General features: G+C 34.8%; 1 protein-coding gene across 3 annotated transcripts in view; it reads left to right on the top strand.

Annotated features, from left to right (window-relative positions):
- The window catches only part of phkb (phosphorylase kinase, beta), a 190,984-nt gene that overhangs the window by 106,316 nt on the left and 61,043 nt on the right, over positions 1-23,625 (top strand). For 2 of the 3 annotated variants that reach the window (XM_028809644.2, XM_028809646.2), the window contains 9 exons: positions 4,785-4,868; positions 5,313-5,417; positions 5,732-5,814; positions 6,327-6,417; positions 13,817-13,878; positions 13,964-14,126; positions 14,521-14,602; positions 20,294-20,351; positions 22,268-22,358. In XM_028809644.2, coding sequence (XP_028665477.1) covers positions 4,785-4,868; positions 5,313-5,417; positions 5,732-5,814; positions 6,327-6,417; positions 13,817-13,878; positions 13,964-14,126; positions 14,521-14,602; positions 20,294-20,351; positions 22,268-22,358 — 819 coding nt within the window. Of the gene's footprint in view, positions 1-4,784; positions 4,869-5,312; positions 5,418-5,731; positions 5,815-6,326; positions 6,418-13,816; positions 13,879-13,963; positions 14,127-14,520; positions 14,603-20,293; positions 20,352-21,034; positions 21,126-22,267; positions 22,359-23,625 lie in introns of all 3 variants that reach the window. The other variant, XM_028809645.2, reaches the window with a different exon arrangement.

Here is a 23,625-nt window from a genome sequence, read left to right as displayed (position 1 = left end):
TGTAGTGTTACCCATTTTTGTGATTATTTAACTGGAAATATTTTGTGAAAAACAAATTCCCTTGTTTCATGTCATCAGTTTTTCAGTTCATCAATTAAATATTTTGTTTGTAAATCATCCACCTTATGCATAGCTTCTTCCCTTTTTAGAAACACTTCCACAGGTATGTGCTAGAATTATTAATTGTAGACCAAATAACAGTAAAGGTGAAGGCAGCATGAAATGGGATGAACTAATGCTCCCAAATCCAAATGAATTGCTATACCATTTGGAAGATATACAAATTACCAAATTTGATGTACAGTACAATGTAGGAGAAAAAAAACACTTCCCCCTTCATTTAGGTAAGAGGATGTTAAGCTTTTTATTAACACTAGAATTACCAAAGCCTATGAAAAAACTCGTAATTCCAGCCTACCTTTAATCTCTTTGCACATCTCCGTCAGCGTCTTTTGTCTTGTAAATGTGCCAATCAACACAAGCAGCAAGCAGGCTAATATCCCATCCCCGATTCACCACAACAGAAAGGGCAAAAAGTTCTCCCAGCTCAAGCCTTGATTATCTTGGAGTGAGGTACCTAGAATTGTATAGGGTAAGTAATATATTGTTATTTGGAAGACATGCTTTTCATGTGTGTTCCGTGTCTACAAAGATATATGTAAACACATCGTTAAAACAGAAACGTTTTTCATGTTTTAGTAATAAATGAGAAAATGTAGACATGAAGTGTATAATCTGTGAAGCCTAAAGTCCAAATATCAAATAAGTGCATGGTGGTGCTTCTTTTGTACTCCAGGACATGCAGACAAAAGAATAGTACAGAGCGATCAGTTCCACGCTATATGCAATCATCAAATTCAAATGTTAACAGTTCCCACACACCCAAGGACTGTCTTTCCTACATTTACGACATGTGTACCTGTTGCAATGTACACACTTCTCTATGCTGTGGTTCCTATTGCATTGAAGGGGCACCTGACACTGACTGAGTTTGCTTTCCTGGGGGAGGCAACAGTCTTGGAACAGAATCTTGTCGATGTTGCATCCTCTTTTTTTTTTCCATTGCCTTTTCTTCTAAGAAGCGATGACAAAGTTCCACTGCAAGGTGAGCAAAGAACACTGTTCTTTTTTCAGTGCACCCATGCATGCCTTGTACAGTACATTTGTGTTCATCGCCGCAAGTTCAAGCATGTTGTAGCACATCTGGAACTCTACATCTGTTAACCATGTTTATCAGAGACCAATTGCCCCGTTTCTCTAATTGGAATAAGGTTTTACGTAGAGTTTTAGAAACCAGGTTTCTGTGAATAACGGTTATTAAAGCACATATAAATTCACAACTTCATAGGTAGTGGGTTTATATTCTATACTTCGTAAAAAGTATGTAATGTTTTTTCCTTTTTTAAGTTTGCATGTTGTATAGTAGTAAGGATACCATTTTTTATTTTTGTAAAAAGAAAAAAAAGTACAAATTTAATACCTCCTGATTATAACACATTAATGTGGCCTCAGCTGGAATACTGTGTGCAGTTTTAGACTCCAGGTTACACAAAGGACACAGCAGCAATAGAAAGGTTCCAGAGAAGAGAGACTAGGCTGATTCCAGGGATACAGAGGTTGAATTATGAGGAAAGATTAAAAGAGCTGAGCCTATACAGTTTAAGCAAAAGAAGATTTAGAGGAGATATGATTGAAGTATTTAAAATTATGAAGGGAATTTGTACAGTGGATCATGACTGTTATTTTAAAATGAGTTCATCAAGAACACGTGGACACAGTTGGAAACTTGTTAAGGATAAATTTCACACAAACATTATGAAGTTTTTCTTTACACAAAGAACGATAGACACTTGGAATAAGCTACCAAGTAGTGTGGTAGACAGGAAGACCTTAGGGACTTTCAAAACTCGACTTAATGTTTTTTTGGAAGAAATAAATGTATAGGACTGGCAAGCTTTGTTGGGTAGAATGGCCTGTTCTCGTCTAGAGTGTTCTAATGTTCTAATTGCAGTGACACTCCTGCTGCAGAAGGTTTATTCCCATCGCCCTCATGCAAAACTGTCTATTCTACAAAAAATAAGCACAGCAGGGTGTAACTCCTAGTTTTATTTTAATAAGTTCGGAACTCCATTACCAAAGGTGGTGTGAAGGATGGCCGGCTTCATATTCCGGCCCTCTCCCCCAGGCCGCCAGGAGGAGCTCTCCCGACAGCATGGACGGGCCCCGAATTCCAGCAGGGCCTCATGGACTATGTAGTTTTTATGCACAGCCCTGCTGGATACCTTGGGGGCCACTAGGAGTCGCTGTCGGGAGGCCCGGGGTCTCATACATGCCCTATAACCCGAACATGCATCATAATCCCGGGACAGGAAGAAACGACGTGCTTCCGGGGTGAAGATAAGGACTGTTTACCCTGACCCGGAAGAAATAAGGAATTGTGGACTGTTGTACAGGAACACCTCTGGGTCGGGGTGTATAAAGGGACTCTGGGAAAGCCCAGACACTGAGCTGAGCTGGGAGGTAGGGTGGCTAAGTGTCAGGGAGCAGAGGAGAGAGTATTGTGACTGGTGTGGTATTTATATGAGTAGTGTGGAGTGGAGGGTGCTTTGTGCACTGTGTAATACGAAAATAAAGAAGTACTTTTGTTTGGAGTAGTACCTGAGGGTTCAAGAGGTGGACACACGCCTCTACTGCTACAGTGGATAAAAAGACTTAACGTTGTTCCTGTATAACAGTGGTTCTCAAAGCCAGAGCTGGTTTTAGACATGATGAGGTACTAACTTTTTAGACATTTATTAATAACTAGACATTAAGCTCGTTACAATAACGGGTGCTAGGGAACAGTCTATATTAAATGGCAAGGGACCTTTTACCTCATTAAATTTTTTCCGTAAAATGCCTGTAATTTTCTGACAGTAATACTGGCTTTGCTGTCCGTAATATGCGTTTAATTTTCTGTCACAACAGTGGGCAATCAGCAGATTCTCCCCAGCAACTGATGTAATGTGCGCGAAAATAAATCTACTTTTAAAAGTCATTGTATTGTAATAACATGAAAATTCGTATATTTAGGAAAACCCCTTCAACAACTGACACTTTACACTTCACCGGGTCAAGCTTCTTAATCGCAAATCTGACATCCTCAGAGTGAACACTTGCACAACAATGGGGAAGCTGGTCTCCGTGTCTCAGTACCCGATTGGATTTTTGATGTTTTATGTTTTAGGTCTTACCTCATTTTCCGAAAACTGATTGGATCGGCCGCACGATATTTTATAGGTCCCGCCCTCTCTGTCTTGTGTGACAAGTCAGGCAGCCTTTGAAGCATTGCACCGTGCCCCGCGCATGCGCACTTCACCAGAAGACACACACACACACACAGACACTGGACGCACACAGGGGTTTTAGTAAAGAAGATTAATTAATAGTTGAAATTAAACAGAAAATGTTCTCCCAATGCCTGAATGTATTTAATGTTAGAAGTAAAAAATTGTTGCAGAATTAATCTAAAACATTGTCTTCCTTGCTTTTTTAAATTGAAAAATATTAGTTATGCCTGGAAAAGATAAACTATAAAAGACTACTTATAAGCTTTATAAAGAGATAATGGACTAATTCATTCATCCAGTGTTAATTTGGAAAATAGCAAAGAGTGAAAAAGGATTTCCAAGGTATAGCTCCAGCCACAGAATTGAGTTTCTCTTCTAGTATGAGATTGAAGGAGTGGCATAGAAAAGAAGAAAGAACTATGCAAGACTACCCTAATTACATAGAATTGTCCAACCATGAATATCAGCTCCCTCCCCATTTTAAAAATGATGGGAATGCCAGGTAAGAAAAGAAGTAGTTTGTGATTGTTTTTTTTTTTCCCTTTGCTCATATGGTAAACAGGGAATGGTGCTACCAGGATAGCATCTACCCACACCACCCTAAATCAGACAAAGTGGTTTTGAGAATGTTGTTATTATAATTTTACCACATTTACATTGTTTTACAGAGTTATTTTGTTTTTGTGTCATAGTAAGTGACAATACTGGGTGAAGATATTTCTAAATACGTTCAAGAAAGCATCAGTTTTTTACTCTACTTTTACAAAGATCACTGTCATATTGCAAAGAAAGAAAAAAAAATGAAAATAACTCATAAGTTTCCTATAAACAAACAATGCAAACTTAAAAACTACCCTATCTGGGAGTGTTAAAAAAAAAAAAAATGTAGTTCCGGGAGTGTACGTGTGCACATTAGCAATTGGCTTAGCAGCATTTGGCCATAGAGCATTGTTAAGTCAAAAGGCGGAATATTGTTATATATTTCTGATCACTTCTGAATTGAATGTGGTCCGAATGATCCAATCATAATCCTGTCTTAACTGAATTTACAGTTGTGAAAGTGTTTTAGCTTTGTGCCATAATACACTGTAGCACCATTTTGCTGGTACATTGTGCTCATGTATCTGTTCAGCACCCTGCACAATACAAAGATAAATATAAATATATATATATTTTTTTTTTTACTTAAATTATTTAATTATTTACTTTTAGTACAATAATTCCAAAAGTAATAAAATGATGAATTGAGAGTAATTAGAACCTCTATATTGCTTTTCATTTATACATCGTTGACAGAAAACTGCTTATGGTTTGTGCAAATTATTCTCTTAATGTTAATAAATAAAGTGCCAGTGAATCCAGTACTTTAGAAATGTTGTGTTGTATCTGAAAGATGTATAATTTCACTCAGTTATAGTGTTTGCATTAATTTCCAGAAATTTTTGTTTTTTTTAGGCATATCGTCATCTTGCAATAAATCAAAAGCTTGGATTGTCTGGACGACCAGAAAGACCTGTTGGCTGCATTGGAACATCTAAGGTTAGTCACCGTTCATAAGGTGGTCTTTATTGTTAGTTCAGATGACTTTTGTTTAATACCCTTAATTTACATTGTTATTGTGATGGTGATATTGCCTGTTTAAAACACTTTTTTCCCCCATTTTAACATTTTACTTTATCATTTATCTTGAGATTTTTTTGCATTCATTTTACTTTTCATGGTAAAGTATAAAATGTGAAGATGAGACTTTGACAACAAATATGCTTGTAGACAGTTTGTAGAATGTAAATAATTATAAACCGTGAACTTTCAAAACATCCATATATCTAGATGTATCTGTTGCATCATCATCAGATGAAATTTATTTTCTATCACAAGAGATATATCTGTATATCTAGATAGATTGATAGTACAGTATGTAATTTATCTTTCATTGCTGACTCGGTTAACAGTCTGTTCCTTTTTTTTCCTTTCTCCCATAAGATTTATAGAATTCTTGGAAAGACAGTAGTCTGCTACCCAATTGTCTTTGATTTAAGTGACTTCTACATGTCCCAAGATGTCATGTTGCTGATTGATGATATCAAGGTAAGTGCAAGTGGGTAAAAAGGATGTTTTTTTTTTTTGTTTTTTTTTTAATTCTGCTTAAATAGGCACTGTGTATGCATGTGTGTGTTTGTTTGTATATATTCTTGTGTGTGTGTGTGTATATATATATATATATATATATATATATATATATATATATATATATATATATATATATATATATATATATATATAAATAAATACAGGATACTTACTATACATGTTTTCAAACACAGCCTTCTGTAAACTGCATCTATCTGGGAATTGCTTTTTTTCATTGGAAAATTAAGCATCTATTATAAATGTCTCTCCAGAATGCATTGCAGTTTATCAAACAGTATTGGAGAATGCATGGACGCCCTCTTTTTCTCGTTCTGATTCGGGAAGATAACATAAGGTACTTTGATGTGCTCTTTTCCTCAGTTTTATATAATATATAATGATATAATGAAGGTTTTATTTATTTTTAGAAGACAAAGTTAAATACTAAAGAAATGACTACAATATGTAAATATAGTTTAATATTTCAATTAATTTACTTTTTAATAAAATTTAATGAACATTGCAGATATGTGAGATGCAAAACAACATTAAAGTTATTTGTTAATACAGCAATAAGTGAATTGCAAATGTATGGAAAATGCTAAAGGACAACTAAGAGCAGGAGACCAGCAATTTCAGAATGATATAAATCTGTAAGAAATAAATCTCTGAGGGTCAGTCACTGTGATGTAAATATTTTCTAATTTTACATTACAGCAAGAACTAAAGTTTGTTGCTGGTGATTGTTGCATTTATGAATTTTCAGAATTAAAAATTCTAAAGTATGATCAGTCATCTATAAAGGTATTTTTTTCTGAAGATGATGCTGTCTCATTAAAGTTCTGTTCATTTTTAAAATATTAATAGGGGCAGTCGGTTTAATCCAATTTTAGACATGCTTGCTTCCTTCAAAAAGGGAAATATTGGAGGAGTCAAGGTTCATGTTGACCGATTACAGGTAAGAAAATTTTTATGTTATGCTTTGTGGAAAACACTATGTAAAATAAATGTTTGCTTAAATGATGGGCAACATTTACAAACTTTTTTTTATAATTAATTGGTTTTAAGAATGTTATTATTTATTATATTAGACAATATATGTGTGTATATTAGACCCGGGAACGTTAAAGTGATTATTTTTGTGATTAATGTGGCTTGTTTAATGTATTAAAAAATATTGTCGCATGCAGGGCCAGCAAAGAGGCAAACGGCCCAGGCAGTGCTTTTTTTTTTTTTTTTTTTTTTTTTTTTTGTTCTTTGTTTCGCCTTATACAATTTCTTGTATTAGGAATTTGGTAGTTTTCGCATACCCCTTGGGGTCAGAGCGCAGGGTCAGCCATTGTACAGCACCCCTGGAGCAATTACAGGTTAAGGGCCTTGCTCAAGGGCAAAGCAGAGCAGGATCTCTTTTGGCAGTGACGGGGATTTGAACCGGCAACCTTCGGGATACCAGCGCAGATCCTTAGCCTCAGAGCCACCACTCCTTTGGTCATGATGGCATTTTCATGTAATTTTTTTTTTTTTTTTAACATTACGAAACAATAATACAAAAAAGTTAAGAGTGTGCAAAGGGTGCAAGGGAGTTGGAGGAAAGGGGGTGGGGGCCCCTTTATGGCAGTCCTGGTGCAACAGAAAAAAGTTGTGACAATAAAAATAATTTTTTTTTTTCTCATTTTATGATTCTATAAGAATATCAAATCAATGTCATATCATATAAGTGCTAAATAAGTTGAGTGGCATTAAAACCAAAATAAGTCTCTACTACTTCTGTATTTAACTCACCAGTCTACCAGGTAGCTTACAGTGCTGACTGTCCTAATATAATGACCAGTTTCTACAAATTAGAAGTGTAATGATTATCCCTACTCATTATTCCAGTTTGCAGGATCTTCACTAATCTATGCAAAGAATGCAACATAACCATCCAAGTAATGCACTGTGTCAGTTTTTAAATGAGGTAGCAGCTACAGAGATCTTTTTTTGCGAGTCATGAGCAAAGGTGTAGGTAGAGCAGTGTTTTTAAACTTTTATTCTGTGGTGGCACACTTTTCGTAACCCAAATAATCCCAAAGCACACAATGATTCCACCAACCAAAAAAGCATTAAAAATCTTGGACATGCAAAACTATCCAAAGAGGAGAGACAGGGAGTGGCAAAAATAGCAGTTTGGAGATTTCTGTTCACAGACACAGCATTTAGTGAGCACTTTGGACACATTTCCCAGCTGCTTCATCCCCATGCCTGCTCATACAGGCAGTCCTCTCTCTGCCTCACTCAACTGACCCAGGACCAGAGTCTTCTCGTATGCTCACTGCCCCTCAGCTCTGCAAGAGTCACTGGCAAACATGTACCCAGGCAGATGGACCTCTGTCACGTCTCCTGGCTGCTAAAGTGCTCTCTAAGTGCTTTATATGCAAAACAGCAATCACAGAGCTGCTTTTATATTGGCTTCTCTAGATAATTCTGTCCTCCTCAGACAGATCTCAACCACCTGAGAAGCGTGTCTCTCTCTCAGATCAGGAACCAGGAGTATTACACTGTTATTTCCATGGCACGCCAGTTTAAAAACACTTGTATAATTATCAAATTGTTGATGGTGTTGAAACATCCATCCATCCATTTTCCAACCCGCTGAATCCGAACACAGGGTCACGGGGGTCTGCTGGAGCCAATCCCAGCCAACACAGGGGACAAGGCAGGAACCAATCCCAGGCAGGGTGCCAACCCACCACAGGTGTTGAAACATTGAGGATAGTATTTGTGGAATTTTAACACAAGTTTTAATTTTTGCCCATTTAAGAGATGCATATTCTTTCAATTAAATCAGTCTTCAGCAGTGCATTCAAAGTCATTTAGTTTACTTTGACACATCTGTGTGTCATATGCTATGCCAATTTGAGAATTAATACATTGGCCTCATTTTATTATTGCCTTCTGTTCAACCTTTTAGGAACGTATTCAAATTCAGGTTATACTTGCTCAAGTAGTGGTTAGTTAAAGGTTGAGGTTTAAGGTCATTGTTTTTAAATTCCATTATGTTGATTCTAAATTAATTTTGTGATTAAGTATGTATTTATGTCATGATTTATGTTTTAATTTTATAATTACTTGTTTTAATGTTAATCGCAATTAATTACATACATTTATGCAATTAATTAGTTAATTTGTTTAATTGATTCCCAGCCCTTATATATATTGACTTGCAGAAGAGAGTAGGAGGTCAGTCCAGGTTTCTAAGAAAATCAGCTTTATTGTTGTGAAGACAGGAACATTCTTAAAGCATTTATTCAAACGGGAGTTATCACTTAAGCACACACAGCAGACAAGCACTGACACTGACAGGTGTCCTGCATTAGTTCCATTCTCAGATTAAAAGAACAGATAGCGTTCCTGCACAAGAGAGAAGACAAAAAAGAGAGCAAGGCCAGGTCAGTAGACTATTTTAAATGTTCCCCTTATCAACCATCAGGTAACAGACAGGTTACTAGGTGAGTCTGCAGACTTATAGTTGAACTGGTAGTGGATAACCACCCCTGCCTGTTTTAATGGAGTTTCAGCGCATAGTGCAGTTGGGGGGGGTCTGCCGGTATCTCACAATATATATATGTATAAAATCACTTGATAATACCATTATAAATTGAGAACGGGTTACTGATAGCAAAACTGCTCCTCTTTATCTTATCCTTGCATTCCTTGTTTTATTTTACATGTCAAAAATGACCACTACCCTTTTGTTGTTGTTATTTGCATTTTTATTTTATTTTTTCATGTTGTTTAAATTTTCCAAAGCAAGAAATTATTTATTAATCTAGAAATCAATGCATATCTGCTGTGACACATGTGATTGTTACTGATCTTTAAAGTGAACATTTACAAGGTGTTTTTTTTTTCTACTTTCAAGAATGCTCTTCATGCTATACATACTTCTTTTGGGGTTTAAGGAAAACCAAAGTAGTTTTAAAATGATGTGCTAAAACTAATCATGACACACTAGATAGTGGCAACATGTTGATTAGCACATGCAAGCATTAAGTTCACTATACTCTGTATACATCACAATAGTGCCTATAAAAACCTATTTTTTTAAAAGCAAAGACTTCATAACTCTCAACACATTTTTGCATTATGTAGTGCTTTGTAAATACTCAGTAAGATTCTCCCCTGTCCATCCAAGTTTTGTTCATGGTACTCTTCTATTTTGGACCCTTCAATGCCATGCATGTCCAGTATTGAATCATGTGTCATTTGTCAGTATTATCTGTCCGTATCGTACGTTTCTTGGAGTTTATAACATTTGTAAACTCTTCCCAGTTATACATAATGAGTCACAGTGAAGTTACAGTATTTTGTATTGCTTTTTATCTTTAGATTGTGTTATTATGTGCTTTGAAAAGCACTCCTTGATGAGTTAAGAAAAATACTATACTGCAGATTAAAACCTTACAAATAAAGCACTGATGCGCATCAGAACTCTTTTTATGGTATTAATATGTCGGAAAAAGTTGAATTAAGCAGTTCATAGGCATTAAGTATGATTTTTTTTTTTTAAAGCAGTTTGTGTTGTTTCATTCTTTGAAAGAAATAATGATAAAATTAGTAAGACAGTTCTTTTATCAATATGATTAAAAAGAATGGAGTTAGTGGATTAAAAATGTCCTAACTGATTAAGTAAAACTTATTATGAGATAATGTACTTTATGAAAATCCCTATTAACACTAGAATCCCTGAAGCCCACAAAAATATTTGTATTGCCGGGCCACCTTAACTTTCTTTGCACCTCTTCATCAGCGTCTTTGTTTTGCAAATGTGTCAATCAGCAAGCAGCCTACTATCCCATCTCCCACAAAAGCAGCTGAAGTCAAGTCAGACACAAAATTCTAAGAGCTGGCGTCTGAAGGTGTCTGGAATTGTATAGAGTAAATAATATATAGTTATCTGGAATACATACATTTCATATCTGTTCCGTGTCCACAACGATCTGTGTAAATGTAGGACAACAGAAAAAGTAGGGCAAGAAATACATAACTTAAACAGAAACCTTTTTCATGTAATGACAAAATACTGACGTGAAGTGTATAATGTGTGAAGATTGAAGTCCAAATATCAAATAAACACTTTCCCAAAAGGTATAACAAAACAAGTGCACTTTTATTCAAGAATATAACCAGAGAAAAATAAATTATTCAATTTACATGCTGCTGTCAATGTGTAAAAACCGAAGCCTGAATTTCAATCAACACAAAATAGACAAGTCAGCTTGAGTGGTGCAGAGGTAAGAACTGATGTCTTGTAATCAAAAGGTGCGGGTTTGATTCGGAGTCCTCTCCGCATATACCATTTCAGTGGTGAATTCTTATTATTATTACTATTATATAATAAAAACATACATTTGATTTGAGTCTGTAACACCCGGTATAAGTTTTTGCTACTTGCAAAAGATATCACCGAAGGGATACAAGAAGACACACAAATGCTGGTGAATCATGTCTTCTTGGTATCTTATCGTCACTTGAATTTTGAGTAAAAGCGTGCTTGTTTCATTATACCCTTGTTAAAGTGTTTAGTTTATATTCCAGTAACCACTTGAATGACATCAAATCTATCTCTGCCTCTCTTGCGCATACACATTCATACATGAAAACGCTTTGTCATTTGAACATGTTTTTTTATTTGCTCTTTCCCAATCTTCCTGTTATAGTGCATAGCTCTGACAATGCAGACAGACTTCTTCTTTTTGAACACATGCACCTTCAGCAGATCTAAACACTAGCGTGGAGAATTGCTCACATACTGAAATGACTTTAGCTGCAGGTTCCCATCCCACGTATGGTGCCAAGCAGAGTGGTGTTGCAGTGCAGAAGTCTATTATTGTCACATGCATAGAGTTCAATTAAATTATTTTCATCTCCTAATCAACACGTAACACTTTGATACTTTCTGTATTTCAATGACTTCTGAGTATAAATAACATACCTTTGTAATATATCCTTACATACCTTGCGCATATTATATTCAAATCTTAATAGTTCTTTATTTCTCCACAGTCTAGAAGCATTCAGTGGTCTGTGTATCAGTGTTGTCCATAAGCTTTTCTTTTTTACATTAGGCAGTTTTCTTATATTAAAAATAAGTTTAAAATAATGGCAACCAAGCAGTTGTGGCTTACAGCCAGCATTCTAAGCTTGGATGTTTATTTGTTCAAAAATATTAAGATGTTTGTATACATTTTTATACGCACAGTGCACATTGTTTTAGGAGTGTATATGCTGTTTGCATGTAAAAAAAATTAAAATGATAAAAATGTAGATAGCAGTACAATGTCCACATCACTACAAAGAAACTAATATCAGAAGAAAATTAATTTAAGGTTTAATGTTTTCTTCAGTTATATTTACATAAGGAAACAGTCGACTTCTCAGCTGCATCAACATAGAAAAGAAAGAATGTTATATGAACACAACAGGTTAAAAAATTTCCTCTGCATGTCCTGGAGTACAAAAGAAACAGTACTATACAGCAACATGTGGGAACTGGCAAGATGGAAAAAAAATAAAAATAAAAACGCGGTCACTGATTACAACCACAAGATGTTATGCAAATGAATATGAATAATGTTTTTTTTTTTTTTTTCTTATCATCATTGCGGCTTTAACATCATGGACCATAAGGCACATACTAATTCAGTGTGAGCAGGAACACTCAATAAAACTGAATAAAAAAAAGTGACGGTGAGATACGAAGAAGGCAGATTCACCAGCGTTTGTGTGTCAGCTTTTATCCCTCCATATCAGAGAATGTCCAGTTCCATTGCCTCAAAACACCACTCACATCTACAGTTATTCACAGTTTCAGATAAAAAGTAACAGGGTCAGATCCCAGGGTGGGGGTGGTGGTAGTATATATCGTGATCATGACTGAGAGAATAAAAGTGGAAAAAAAAGGTAACTTTTACAAGTACTATAAATGTATATCGGCTGTTACAGACACAAACCAAATTTATGTGTTTACTGTATAATATTAACAATAAGAGTAGTCACTACTGAAAACGGCAAATATAGGAGGCAGTCAGGATCAAACCGGGGGACTCTTGATTACAAGTCAGCAAATCTTACCGCTACGCCACTGAAGCTGTTGTCTCATCCTTGAACCTTTTGTTAAAGTGTTTATTTGATCTTTGGACTTCAGGCTTCACACATTATATAGTTTATGCCTACATTTTGCCATTTATTACTAAAATATGAAAAACGTTTCTGTTTTAACAATGTGTTTACACAGATTATTATAGAAACGGAACACACATGAAATGCATGTGTTCCAAATAACAATCTATTATTTCGACTCTAAAACTCCAGCACTTCACTCCCAGATAATCAAGGCATGAGCTGGGAGAACTTTGTGCACGTTCTCTGGCCGTGTGGGGATGGAATAGCAGGCTGCTTGCTGCTTGTCTTGGTGGGGGGATGGAATAGCAGGCTGCTTGTCTTTATCAGCACATTTGCAGGACAATAATTTAATTTCTTATTTTGTCTTTTATTTTTCTTCTCTTCATTATGTAAAGCACTTTGAGCTACTTTTTGTATGAAAATGTGCTATATAAATAAATGTTGTTGTTGTTGTTGATAAAGACGCTGACGGTTGAGGTGCGAAGGGATTTAAGGTGGGCCAGATTTACAAGTTTTTTCGTAGGCTTTGGTAATTCTAGTGTTAAATAACACACAGGGATTTTACAAAGGATCAGTTGTTAGCTAGGATTATTATAACAGCATTGGTGAAATAAAGAGGAGTGGGATGTATTGGCGAAAAAATGTTACTTGTGTGTAGTCAAGTGCAATTTCAATAACAATATTTGTTTAGCAAATCTAGCTAAACAAATACATCTGATGAATGGTCACCCCCTTCCCCCCATTAATAGGACTTTAAGTCTTCACTCATTACATTTAGAGATAACAACAGAAATTCTGAAAAAAAAAAACTCTTCTAAACTGGAGGCCTGAATCCATACATACTGAATGCACAATTTACCAGATTGTAATTTAACATAAAAGCATTATTCCCAAACAATTAAACCTTCTACTCCTAATCACAGATGTTACAAGCAACCTCTCTTTATACGTATTCTGAAATAATTTGTTATAGCTGACACATTTTGATATAATATTATGTAATGTCATCTCATTAGCGACACCAGTATCTTTGTGTACTTGATAAGAACTGATACTTCTTGCAAGTAGGTTTTTTTTTCCTTCTTCATACTGATTTTTATTGATTGATTTGAAGTGTTTGTAGAAGTAATGCAGAATATATCATCAAGAATATTTTTATGATAATTTGTCAATGATGTTTTCTGTTTTTTCAGACCTTAATATCTGGAGCAATTGTCGAACAACTGGATTTTCTTCGCATTAATGAAACAGAGGAGTATGAAATATTTAAAATACTTTGTTTTATGTGTATTTTTTTTTAAATAGTAAAAACAATCATCTTCTTTTTTTTTTTTTTTAAGACTTCCAGAATTTAAAAGTTTTGAAGAGCTGGAAATGCCCAAGCACTCCAAAGTCAAACGACAAACAAGCACACCCAATGCTTCTGACCTTGAGCAGCAGCCGGAAATTAATATCAATGACTGGAAACAAGCATCCACACATGAGATACTTCAGAAGCTTAATGTAGTTATTTTTTTCTCTTTGTTGTTGTAAAAGCAGTTTGAAAGCTTGGGAGTTACATTTTAGATGCTTGTTGTGAAATGGTAGCAAGATGGATAGCTTTGCCATATCATAGTACTTAGACCTCATTTCATTTTTTATGTTATGTACATTTCCCAGTATTTTGTGTGAGTTTCTGCCAGTGACACTGATTTAATTTTTCTCATATGCCATACAATTTGGTTGATTAGTGATTTTAAATTCACAGTTAAGCAATTATAGTTGTGTGTTTAAATGTGCCTTGTGGTTGATTAGTATCTTAACCATGGTTGGTTCTATCTTGAGCCCTAAATTATTCTTCTGCTGGCAGTGAGTTTATTCTTCAGAATTTTTTGATATATGTTTGAATTTTTTTCAGGATTGTAACTGTCTTGCAAGTCAAGCACTTCTTGCTAGCATACTGTTGAAAAGAGAAGGTCCTCATTTCTTAACTAAAGAAGGTAATCATCTTTATAGTTAGTTAGACAGTATAATACTGTACATAATACTTCTCATTGGAAAGCCCAGATTAATTATGCTCTGCAGCTACCTTTTTGTTTAGGCTTTGACATTGTGTATCAATATGAATACATTTTCCCATTAAATACAATATTCTTAAATCTGTTCACAGAATCAGCACAAAAAATCTTATTAGTCAAATATCAATAGAAACCCATCTGTTCTTGACTCACACCAGTTATTTAGTATATGTGTTAAAACTGCAAAGTCTAAATTGTATTCTTTCCAGCATGCACAAGCAAATAAGAAGTGAAAATTAATGTTAGCTTTTTTTCCTGGCTATTTATGTATATTACAATTTGGATAATAGGACATTTTGTGTTTCATTTATCTTAGTTATATTAAAAAGATAGAGCAAGAACAACAAGATTTACAAACTAGTGTAAGAAAATAACAGCATTTTCTAAATTACAGCAATCTGTAGAAGAGTCAATAATTTTACAATACTAAATTAAAAAATAAATATAGTGAGCTTACAAGGTATTGAAACTACAATATACATAAATCTGCATATATTTAAATGATTCAAAAATAATGCAAAAGAAAATAAGGTTGGTAAAGCAATACTTACAAATATAAGCATAATATTTTCATTTGTTCATTTTACAATTGCTTCTCCAAATCATTTTCTGCACTAAAAGCTGGTTAATTGTTCCATAAAAAGCAGAATAACTTATTTTGTGTCAGGAGGAGCAAGTTATATAGTGATATAAAGGAAAGGAAAGCAAATGCTCACCTATGAAAAGTTTTGTATATTTTAGACAAAATTATATTTTATCACCATTTAAACAATAGGAAAAATTTTTAAATATAACATTGAGTAAATCAGAGTTTACACTAATATTAAATTGGTAGAAATTCAATTGCCTTGAGTAGAAAAAGTATAGCCTTTCTTTTAACATTGCATCAAATGCCCATAAATTAGTATTAGGTACACCCAAATAAGTGTAAAAGATGAAAATATCATTACAGAGTATCTAGGATGGCTCATATAAACATCAGAAACCAGCAGGGTGTTTCTGTCTTAACAACTGAAGTGTGGTTTCCAAGCAATTTATAGTCAATCATCCAATTGTCTGAGATTATCTGGAGAGAATTTCAGACCCCCTGCCCCTTTATGTCGGCCTGGTCATTCCACCAAAATCAGCATAAAAACTGATAGAAAGATGTGTCAGGAAGTTTCCAAGAATCACTTGCTAAAATCATGGAATTTATGGGCAAATCTTGCCTCAATTTATATACAGAAAGTACCAATATAAAAGAGACTGTACATCTTGGCCATACTGTACATGTAAGATGAGAAAAAAAGAACACACTTTCCTCAAAAATGTATACAGTGTCACAAAAAGACTCTGGGAAACATCAAAAGGTTTGGGGCAGTCACCCATATATTATGCCTTTTCTGCAAAATTGAGTAATTTTGTTGAGCTGTGATTGGTTCAATGTCCAAAACAGAATTGACGAAAGAGAAAATGTGGCAGCTTTAAAGGCCAGTACAGGATGTGACGTCATCGGGACCGGACGTGGTGTCTTTGAGCCTGGAAGTGACGTCCTCATTGGAGCCTTAATCTAGCGGGATTTCTCCTGGATGGTCTGCAGAGGATTGAGAAAGAGAGTTAGTGCAGCTCGCGACCCCCTGGTTTAATGAGGTACTACTATTATTCAGGCCGTGTAGCTGCCTCCCATTCACACGTGTGTGACAACAGATAAATAAGTTATATTTGCCAAGTGAAGAACATGTGCTCTGGACTGGTAAAACAAAAGTTTAGCTGTTTGTTGTTAAAGGCAAATATCATGTTAAAAAACTAAAATCTCAACTGTAAAGCATGACTGAGGAAGCAGTGTGGTTTAGGGCTGCTTTTCAGCAACAAGTCAACTTGCCGTCATAGAGTGAGCCATGAATTCTACATTGTACCAGAGGGTACTTGAGGAGAATATGAAGCCATCTGCCTTGTTCTAAGGTCCAAATACAGTTCAGCTTCAGTTTTTTGACAGTGATTCAAAAAAATGTGAAACCCTCAAGTATACCCAATAAAGCAGGGGTGTCAAAACTGAGATCCTGGAGGACTACAGTGGCAGCAGGTTTTTTACTTGACTTATCTTACCTTCGTGTTGTTTGCCTTGTTTCTTTAACGCTCAATCCTCTGAATTGCTTCAAAAATTATATATGAACCAGCAGTTGAGTCCTCAAATTCCATAAACTTCATTCAATTTCATTCCATCCAGGTTCTTAATTAGAAGGTGATTCTTGTTGATAATTAAAACTATTATTTAATTCCATGACTTCTTGGTATTCTCATTCTGCCACACCAAACATTTCCAAAACTGTTGATTTTCTTTTTTAAGAGGTCAGTCAAAATGTTTTTCTGACCTGAGCAGATCAATATTATTGAGATATTCACCTCTCTTTATTTTCAAATATTCCATCTTAGACTAGTTAGCTGGCCCTTTGTTGGCTCAATTTGTATCTCATTATTAAAAAAAAATAAGGAGTTTTGAGTTTTAAATAACAAGTCAGAAATTGTCACTGATTAAGAAAGTGACAGGAAGGAAAACCTGCAACCACTGTAGCAATCCATGATGGGAGTTGGACACCACTAAAGGATGGGTCAAAAATAAGAAATGGTAGGTTATGAAATGGGTAGGTGAAATCCTATACCAACAGAAATTCTGTGGTAACACTTGAAACAGGCAGTTCATGCAAGAAAGGCCTCAAATATCATGTAGTTGAAGTAGCTTTATAAGGAAGAGTGGCACAGTTTCTCCAAGTCAATATAGGAAACACCTACACAGAGCTAATTTTACTAAAAGGAGCAACACCAGCCATTAGGCCTAGGGCTGTACTGATTTTTCCATAGCTGAGAAGTGAATTTCTTGACTTTTTCTTGAATGAATGATAGCAAAGAGTACTTTTCAATGTTATTTGTTAAATTAGATCACCTTTACTTGCCTGTACTAAAATGAAGATCAAATATCAATATGAACAAATATGTTGATGAACATACATCTTTTCATGGTTTGCCTTTATTTTTTTACAGCACTGTCCAAATATATGTCAGATGTGTGTATTACCTGGGGTCTTTGAAAATCATGGAGAATTTTTACTTTTAGAGCACCTATTTTGTAGACATCTCTATTGAAGAACTCATTCAGTGTCTCTCTCTCTCTTACACACGCGCACATATACACACACACACTCTATCTTCTCTGACACTGACCCTGGCTCCCTACCATTATGAACTAAAATAAGCAAGTTCCGTTTTCTGCAAATTAATAAGGTGGATGTGCTGAGATGTAGTGACTACAAAGGGATAAAATTGAGGAGCCACAACCTGAAGTTATGAGAAAGAGTAGTGGAAGCTAGGTTAAGAAAGGTGAAGATGATTAGTGAGCAGTAGTATGGCTTCATGCTGGGAAAGAGCAGTACAGTTCTGATATTTGCTCTGAGGGTGTTGATGGAGAAGTATAGAGAAGGCCAAAAGGAGCTGCATTGTGTTCTTGTGGGCTTAGAGAAAGCATATGACAGTGTGCCTATAGAGGAGTTGTGGTACTGTATGAGGAAGTCGGGAGTGGCAGAGAAGTATGCAAGAGTGGTACAGAAGTGAAATGAGGCAGTGGTGTGGTCTGCGGTAGGAGTTACAGATGCATTTAAGGTAGAGGTGGAATTATATCAGGGATCAGCTCTGAGCCCTTTCTTATTTGCGATGGTGATAGACAGGTTAACAGATGAGATTCGACAGGAGTCCCCATGAACTGTGATGTTTGTGTATGACATTGTGATCTGTAGCGAGAGTAGAGAGTAGGTCGAGGTCCTGGAGAGGTAGAGTATGCTCTAAATAGGAGAGGAATGAAGGTCAATAGGAACAAGACAGAAAACATCTGTGTGAATGAGAGGGAGTTCAGAGGAATAGTGAGGATATAGGGAGTAGAGTTGGCGAAGGTAGGTGAGTTCAAATACTTGATATCAACAGTACAGAGTAACAGGGAATGTGGAAGAGAGGTGAAAAAGAGAGTGCAGGAAGGGTGGAGAAGAGTGTCAGAAATGATTTGTGACAGACTGGTCAGATGGTTACCAGCAAGAGTGAAAGGAAGGTCTATAGGACGATAGTGAGACCAGCTATATTATATGGACTGGAGATGGTGGCACCAAATTAATGGGAGACAAAGCTGAAGATGGCAGAGTTAAAGATGTTAAGATTTGCTTTGGTTGTTATAAGGGTGGACAGGATTAGGAACGAGCACAGTAGAGGGTCAGCTCAGATTTGACCGTTGGGAGACAAAGCCAGAGAGGCTTTCATTATAGATAGCCCTAGTTTGGACATTTGCAGAGGAAAGATGCTGGGTATATTGGCAGAGGGATGTTAAGGATGGAGCAGCCAGGTAAGAGGAAAAAAGGAAGGCCTAAGAGAAGGTTTATGGATGTGGTGAGAGAGGACTTGAAGGTAGTGGGTGTAACAGAGCAAGATGCAGAGGACACAAAGATATAGAAAAAGTTAATCTGATGTGACGACCCCTAACAGAAGTAGCCAAATGAAGTAGAAGAATTTTCTGATAATGTTTACCTAACCTATATATTTAAAATAAACTATATGTAAATATATGTAATATTAAAGAGTTTGGAAGGAAATAGACATTTGGATTTTTAGTGTCGTGGTCTGTGTTATTGAAATTCTCTCCAAGAGTCCAGAAAGTAATCTGATAATAGTAAGCAGTTTCTGTCTACCTTTTTGTAACTCTCTTCAACTGGTCGTTCTTTTTTCATTGTCAAAGTAAGCATGTGGTGCACAGTTGCAATATTTTCATATAAATGACAGAGGCCAAATACACTGTACTTCTACTTTACTTTAACAATACCAACTTCTACTATAAAATAATCAGAATTAAACATGCCATATTGCTTTGCATCCCCAGGCATCCATGTATTTAACCTTTACACAGATCAATAAAGTGATATAAAATGTTTGCTCTGTTCATCTTGTGATTTAAGAGAATAATTTCATGCAGTTATTATAATGTTTCAAGGCTAATATGCTAAAGGCGTCAATAATAGGCATAAGAGGAGAGGTTAGAAGCATGCGCATAGATATTAGTATATGATAACTGAGAAAAATTTTTAATCTCATGTTTTCATGAAGAATGTAAAGAAATATATGATATAATAGAGACAACAGTGACTGATACTGTACAGTGGAAAACGATGTGAAAAATATGTATGGATAAAGAAAGAAATGCCACATAATCCATATGTCAGTTTTCCAGTCATATGCTCTAAATGTGGAAAATGCACTTTTTTTGTAATGTTAAATTTGTATTTTCGGAAATAATCTGCACATATTTTAAACAAGAAACTAAAGCCTCTTGTTATTGACGTTATGAATTGTACTGCAATTTACATGGGTTAAGCAACATAAAAGAAACATTTTTGGATGGAGTATGCCTTTAACTGATTTTGTGGTCTGCTTCCTAACTCATATGTTGTGTGTATTATTGTGCTTTCAGTATGGAATGCATTATTTATCAGATGACTAAGAATAATACATAACTATAGGTACATGTAGTTATGCTTAAATGCAAAACTATAACTTGATAGAGAACAAATCTTATTATACACTGTTAAAATTTCTTTCTTTAAGGCACTGTTTTGGATCTCCTTGAGAGAATTTATAGAAGAGCAGGAACAAGAAAACTTTGGTTAGTTTTTATTTTTCATATTTTATTCCTTGTATCTTGAATATTACATTACTAGTGACAACAGCCTTTTTGACTATTTTATTAGAGTTAAATTACATGTTGGTTTACTTTCTGGCACTTAACATAGTAATTTTCAATATAAACTTTTGTTTGTTATTGTATAATAGTGAGTTATAAATGTAAAGGAAAATTATTTTGAATTGAAAGTGAATTAAATACTGTAGATTTTTTCTGTTCTATATTTCTTTATAGCTTTAGTTCTAACCTTTAATTTGTAATGAAGAAAATTCAGTAAATAGAAGTGCTATCATTACAAGCACTTAAAGAGTTAAAACTGAGACCTATAGAGATGTGTGTGCTTGTTTGTAAATATGATTCAAAAACTATTAGCATGGCACACCATTTAAAACAAATGCCAACTGCTACTAATATAAAATATCACTTTATAAAGCTAACTAGTTTGTATTCCAGTCTTTGCCAACCTTTATATGTATCAGAGTTCTGCATTTTAATTAATTAAGCTTTTTCATGATTGTATGCTAACATAATGTAACCTTAACTTCCCATTTATTTTATTATTAATCTTTTATTTAGAAATAGGTGACAGTGGCATAAACCTTTCCTCTCTCTCTTCCTTTTGTTTTTATGTGTAAACCTTCTTTATAATTACCAACTGACCCTAGGCTGACTGTACGATATGCTGCTGCATTTACAAAGAGACTTGCCTCCTCTATAGCCCCACATATTACCACTTTGGTGGTTCATGGCAAGCAGGTAATGGACTATGACCTTAAAATAGAGCCGCATGTGAGTGTTCTTTACTGCATTGCAGCACAAATGAGCCCTGCTACCTACTTGTTGTGCTTCTTTGGCAGCTTTTACTAATCAGTTCCCTTGTCCATAATTCTGCTATAACTTCCACATACATTTAGCATAGGTCGCTTTCAAGGATCATTAAAAGTAAGTAATTTCTTGAATTATTACTGACTTACCAATACTATTCATTTTGGTGGCCGCCAGCCTTGCTTTTTATATTACATGAGTTGTCTTAAAATGCTAGTAGTCTCCAATAGGTTCATGTTTTATACTTACTATACCTTTCATGTTTTAATTCATATGTGGTTTTTAATATAAGGTAATACTGATAAAATAATAAACACTTGTTCTTGAGTACAGTACAACTGCCACATTTCAACCTCTAATTTTTGCTATTTTTATGTAGGCATTTATCAATTAACTTTGACACATAATTTACAGCCACTCTCCCATATAATGTAATCATGAATTAGCAAATATTAAAATATCATGCAACTGAAGTTAATGTTAAAAATTAATTGTCTGAGTCTGGGAGCAAATTGCACATGCAAGGTCTGAACTTACAGAAGTCATTATGTGTAATTCCTTGCAGCAGCTCAAAATGCAATGGGAGTCTTAATGTTTTGCAGCACAGAAATTCATGAATTTTAATGAGGACATAATGAAATTTAGTTTTCTTTATTTAATGTTTTTTAAATCCTTATTTTTGATTCTGAAAACTTATAGACATTATATTACAATTTTGAAATGTAATGTTTAACCATAATGTAGTACTAGGGTGTTGTACCGTGTTAGTAGGAAATTATATTCATGAAAAATGTATAAAGTTAAACTAATAGCCATGGTTGTTTTCACTGGCTACATTTTTCTGTCCATGAAGTTAAAAAAAAAAAAAAAAAAGTATATTTTTAAATTTTGATGTTCACTGCATATTTAAATGTTACGTTTTTAAAACCCCCTAATTATAAAATCAGTTCAAGGACCTGTTTTGCAAAAACTGAATATGCAGTTGACCATACTGATTAAGGAATTTTGTAATGCTTCAGTTTATTTTGGGATTATCTTGTTTTTGCTTTCTTTTGTTTTGCTTTATCCACCAGGTCTGTCGTACGAGTAGCAGCCAGTCTGTTAGGTAAAGTAGTGGACAGCCTTGCACCTTCTATTACTAATGTTTTAGTACAGGGCAAGCAGGTAAGTTTGATTTATAGTTTCAGTGTTTCCATATAACACTGCATGCTTTGGATTTGCTGATTCCCCTATAAATAACAGTTTGAATTTGCTATACGGAGCTAATTAATATTTATTGTTTAAATATATTTATTCAAAAAACATATTGATTGGATGTAGCAGATCAGGAAATGGATGAATAATTAAATGAGCAGTATCTGTATGCTATGTTGCCAAGGTGGTCTAACATTTACTTTTATTTTTTTGGCCGAAGCCTTTATCCAAAGCAACTTACAACATTTGAGATAAAATTGGTTACATTTCTTTTTTTTCTTTTTCTAATTGGAACACAGATGAGTGAAGTGACTTGTTCAGGGCCACACAGTGTTTATGGCTGGATTTAAACATACAATCTCAGGATTTGAAGTCCAAAGCCTTAACCGCTGCACCACACTACCTAACATTATAAGTGTGTATTATTTTCTCATATACTGTACTCTATTGGTATTATAGTAGCTCATTGGACAATTATCAGAACAAGGTTCACAAATCAAACACAGTTTCACCATAACACTATATAAAAGTATACACAGCACAAGTTAAACATAGTGAATAACCTTAAATGTGAGTGACATTTTCTATCAATAGTGTAATTACAGTGCTTTTCACAGTAAGTTGAACAGACTACAAAGTGTAAATAAATGGAAAGCAGTTTCTTCAGTCTAAACGTGAACACCGACACAGAGTGAGTCTCACAAGTAGACCTAGCAAGACTCTTACAGAGGTGCACAGAAATTATTGTGAGTTTGAGGATAGCTACACAGCAGGGTCTTGGGACAATAACAAAATCCAACATCAAAGGATCTCAGAGGCATTCTCAAATGTTAAAAGTATAAGGATTTATAATTCAGTAACATAAATATGTATATGAAATGGTACTAGTCAGAAAGCCACTATGGATGAGTTAGCTGAATTCTGTCAGTTATTTAGCTGGAGTCAGGACTATGGTAATAGAATTCTAAAACCGCTATAAACTAGTTTTCACAGGAAGAACAGTTAAATAAAAATTGAAGTAGTTTAATCAAAAAGTGATAAAAGCAAATTACTTCATCAATAGAACTGGTGATGCTTAACCATAGTAATTTTTTTTCTTTTTTCACTTTTGATAACACCAGCTTTAACCACAGTTAAGCTTTATACATCAGATAGTAAATATGCTGTTTGTTTGTTCTGAAACTAGAACTCTGCTTTTAAATACATCTTTTGCAATGCTGCCAAATATTAGCATTTC

The sequence above is a fragment of the Erpetoichthys calabaricus genome, chromosome 9 (assembly GCF_900747795.2).
Source record: "Erpetoichthys calabaricus chromosome 9, fErpCal1.3, whole genome shotgun sequence".
NCBI lineage: Eukaryota > Metazoa > Chordata > Cladistia > Polypteriformes > Polypteridae > Erpetoichthys > Erpetoichthys calabaricus.
The sequence above is the reverse complement of the archived record's forward strand: the minus strand, read 5'-3'. Positions and strand labels throughout refer to the sequence as shown.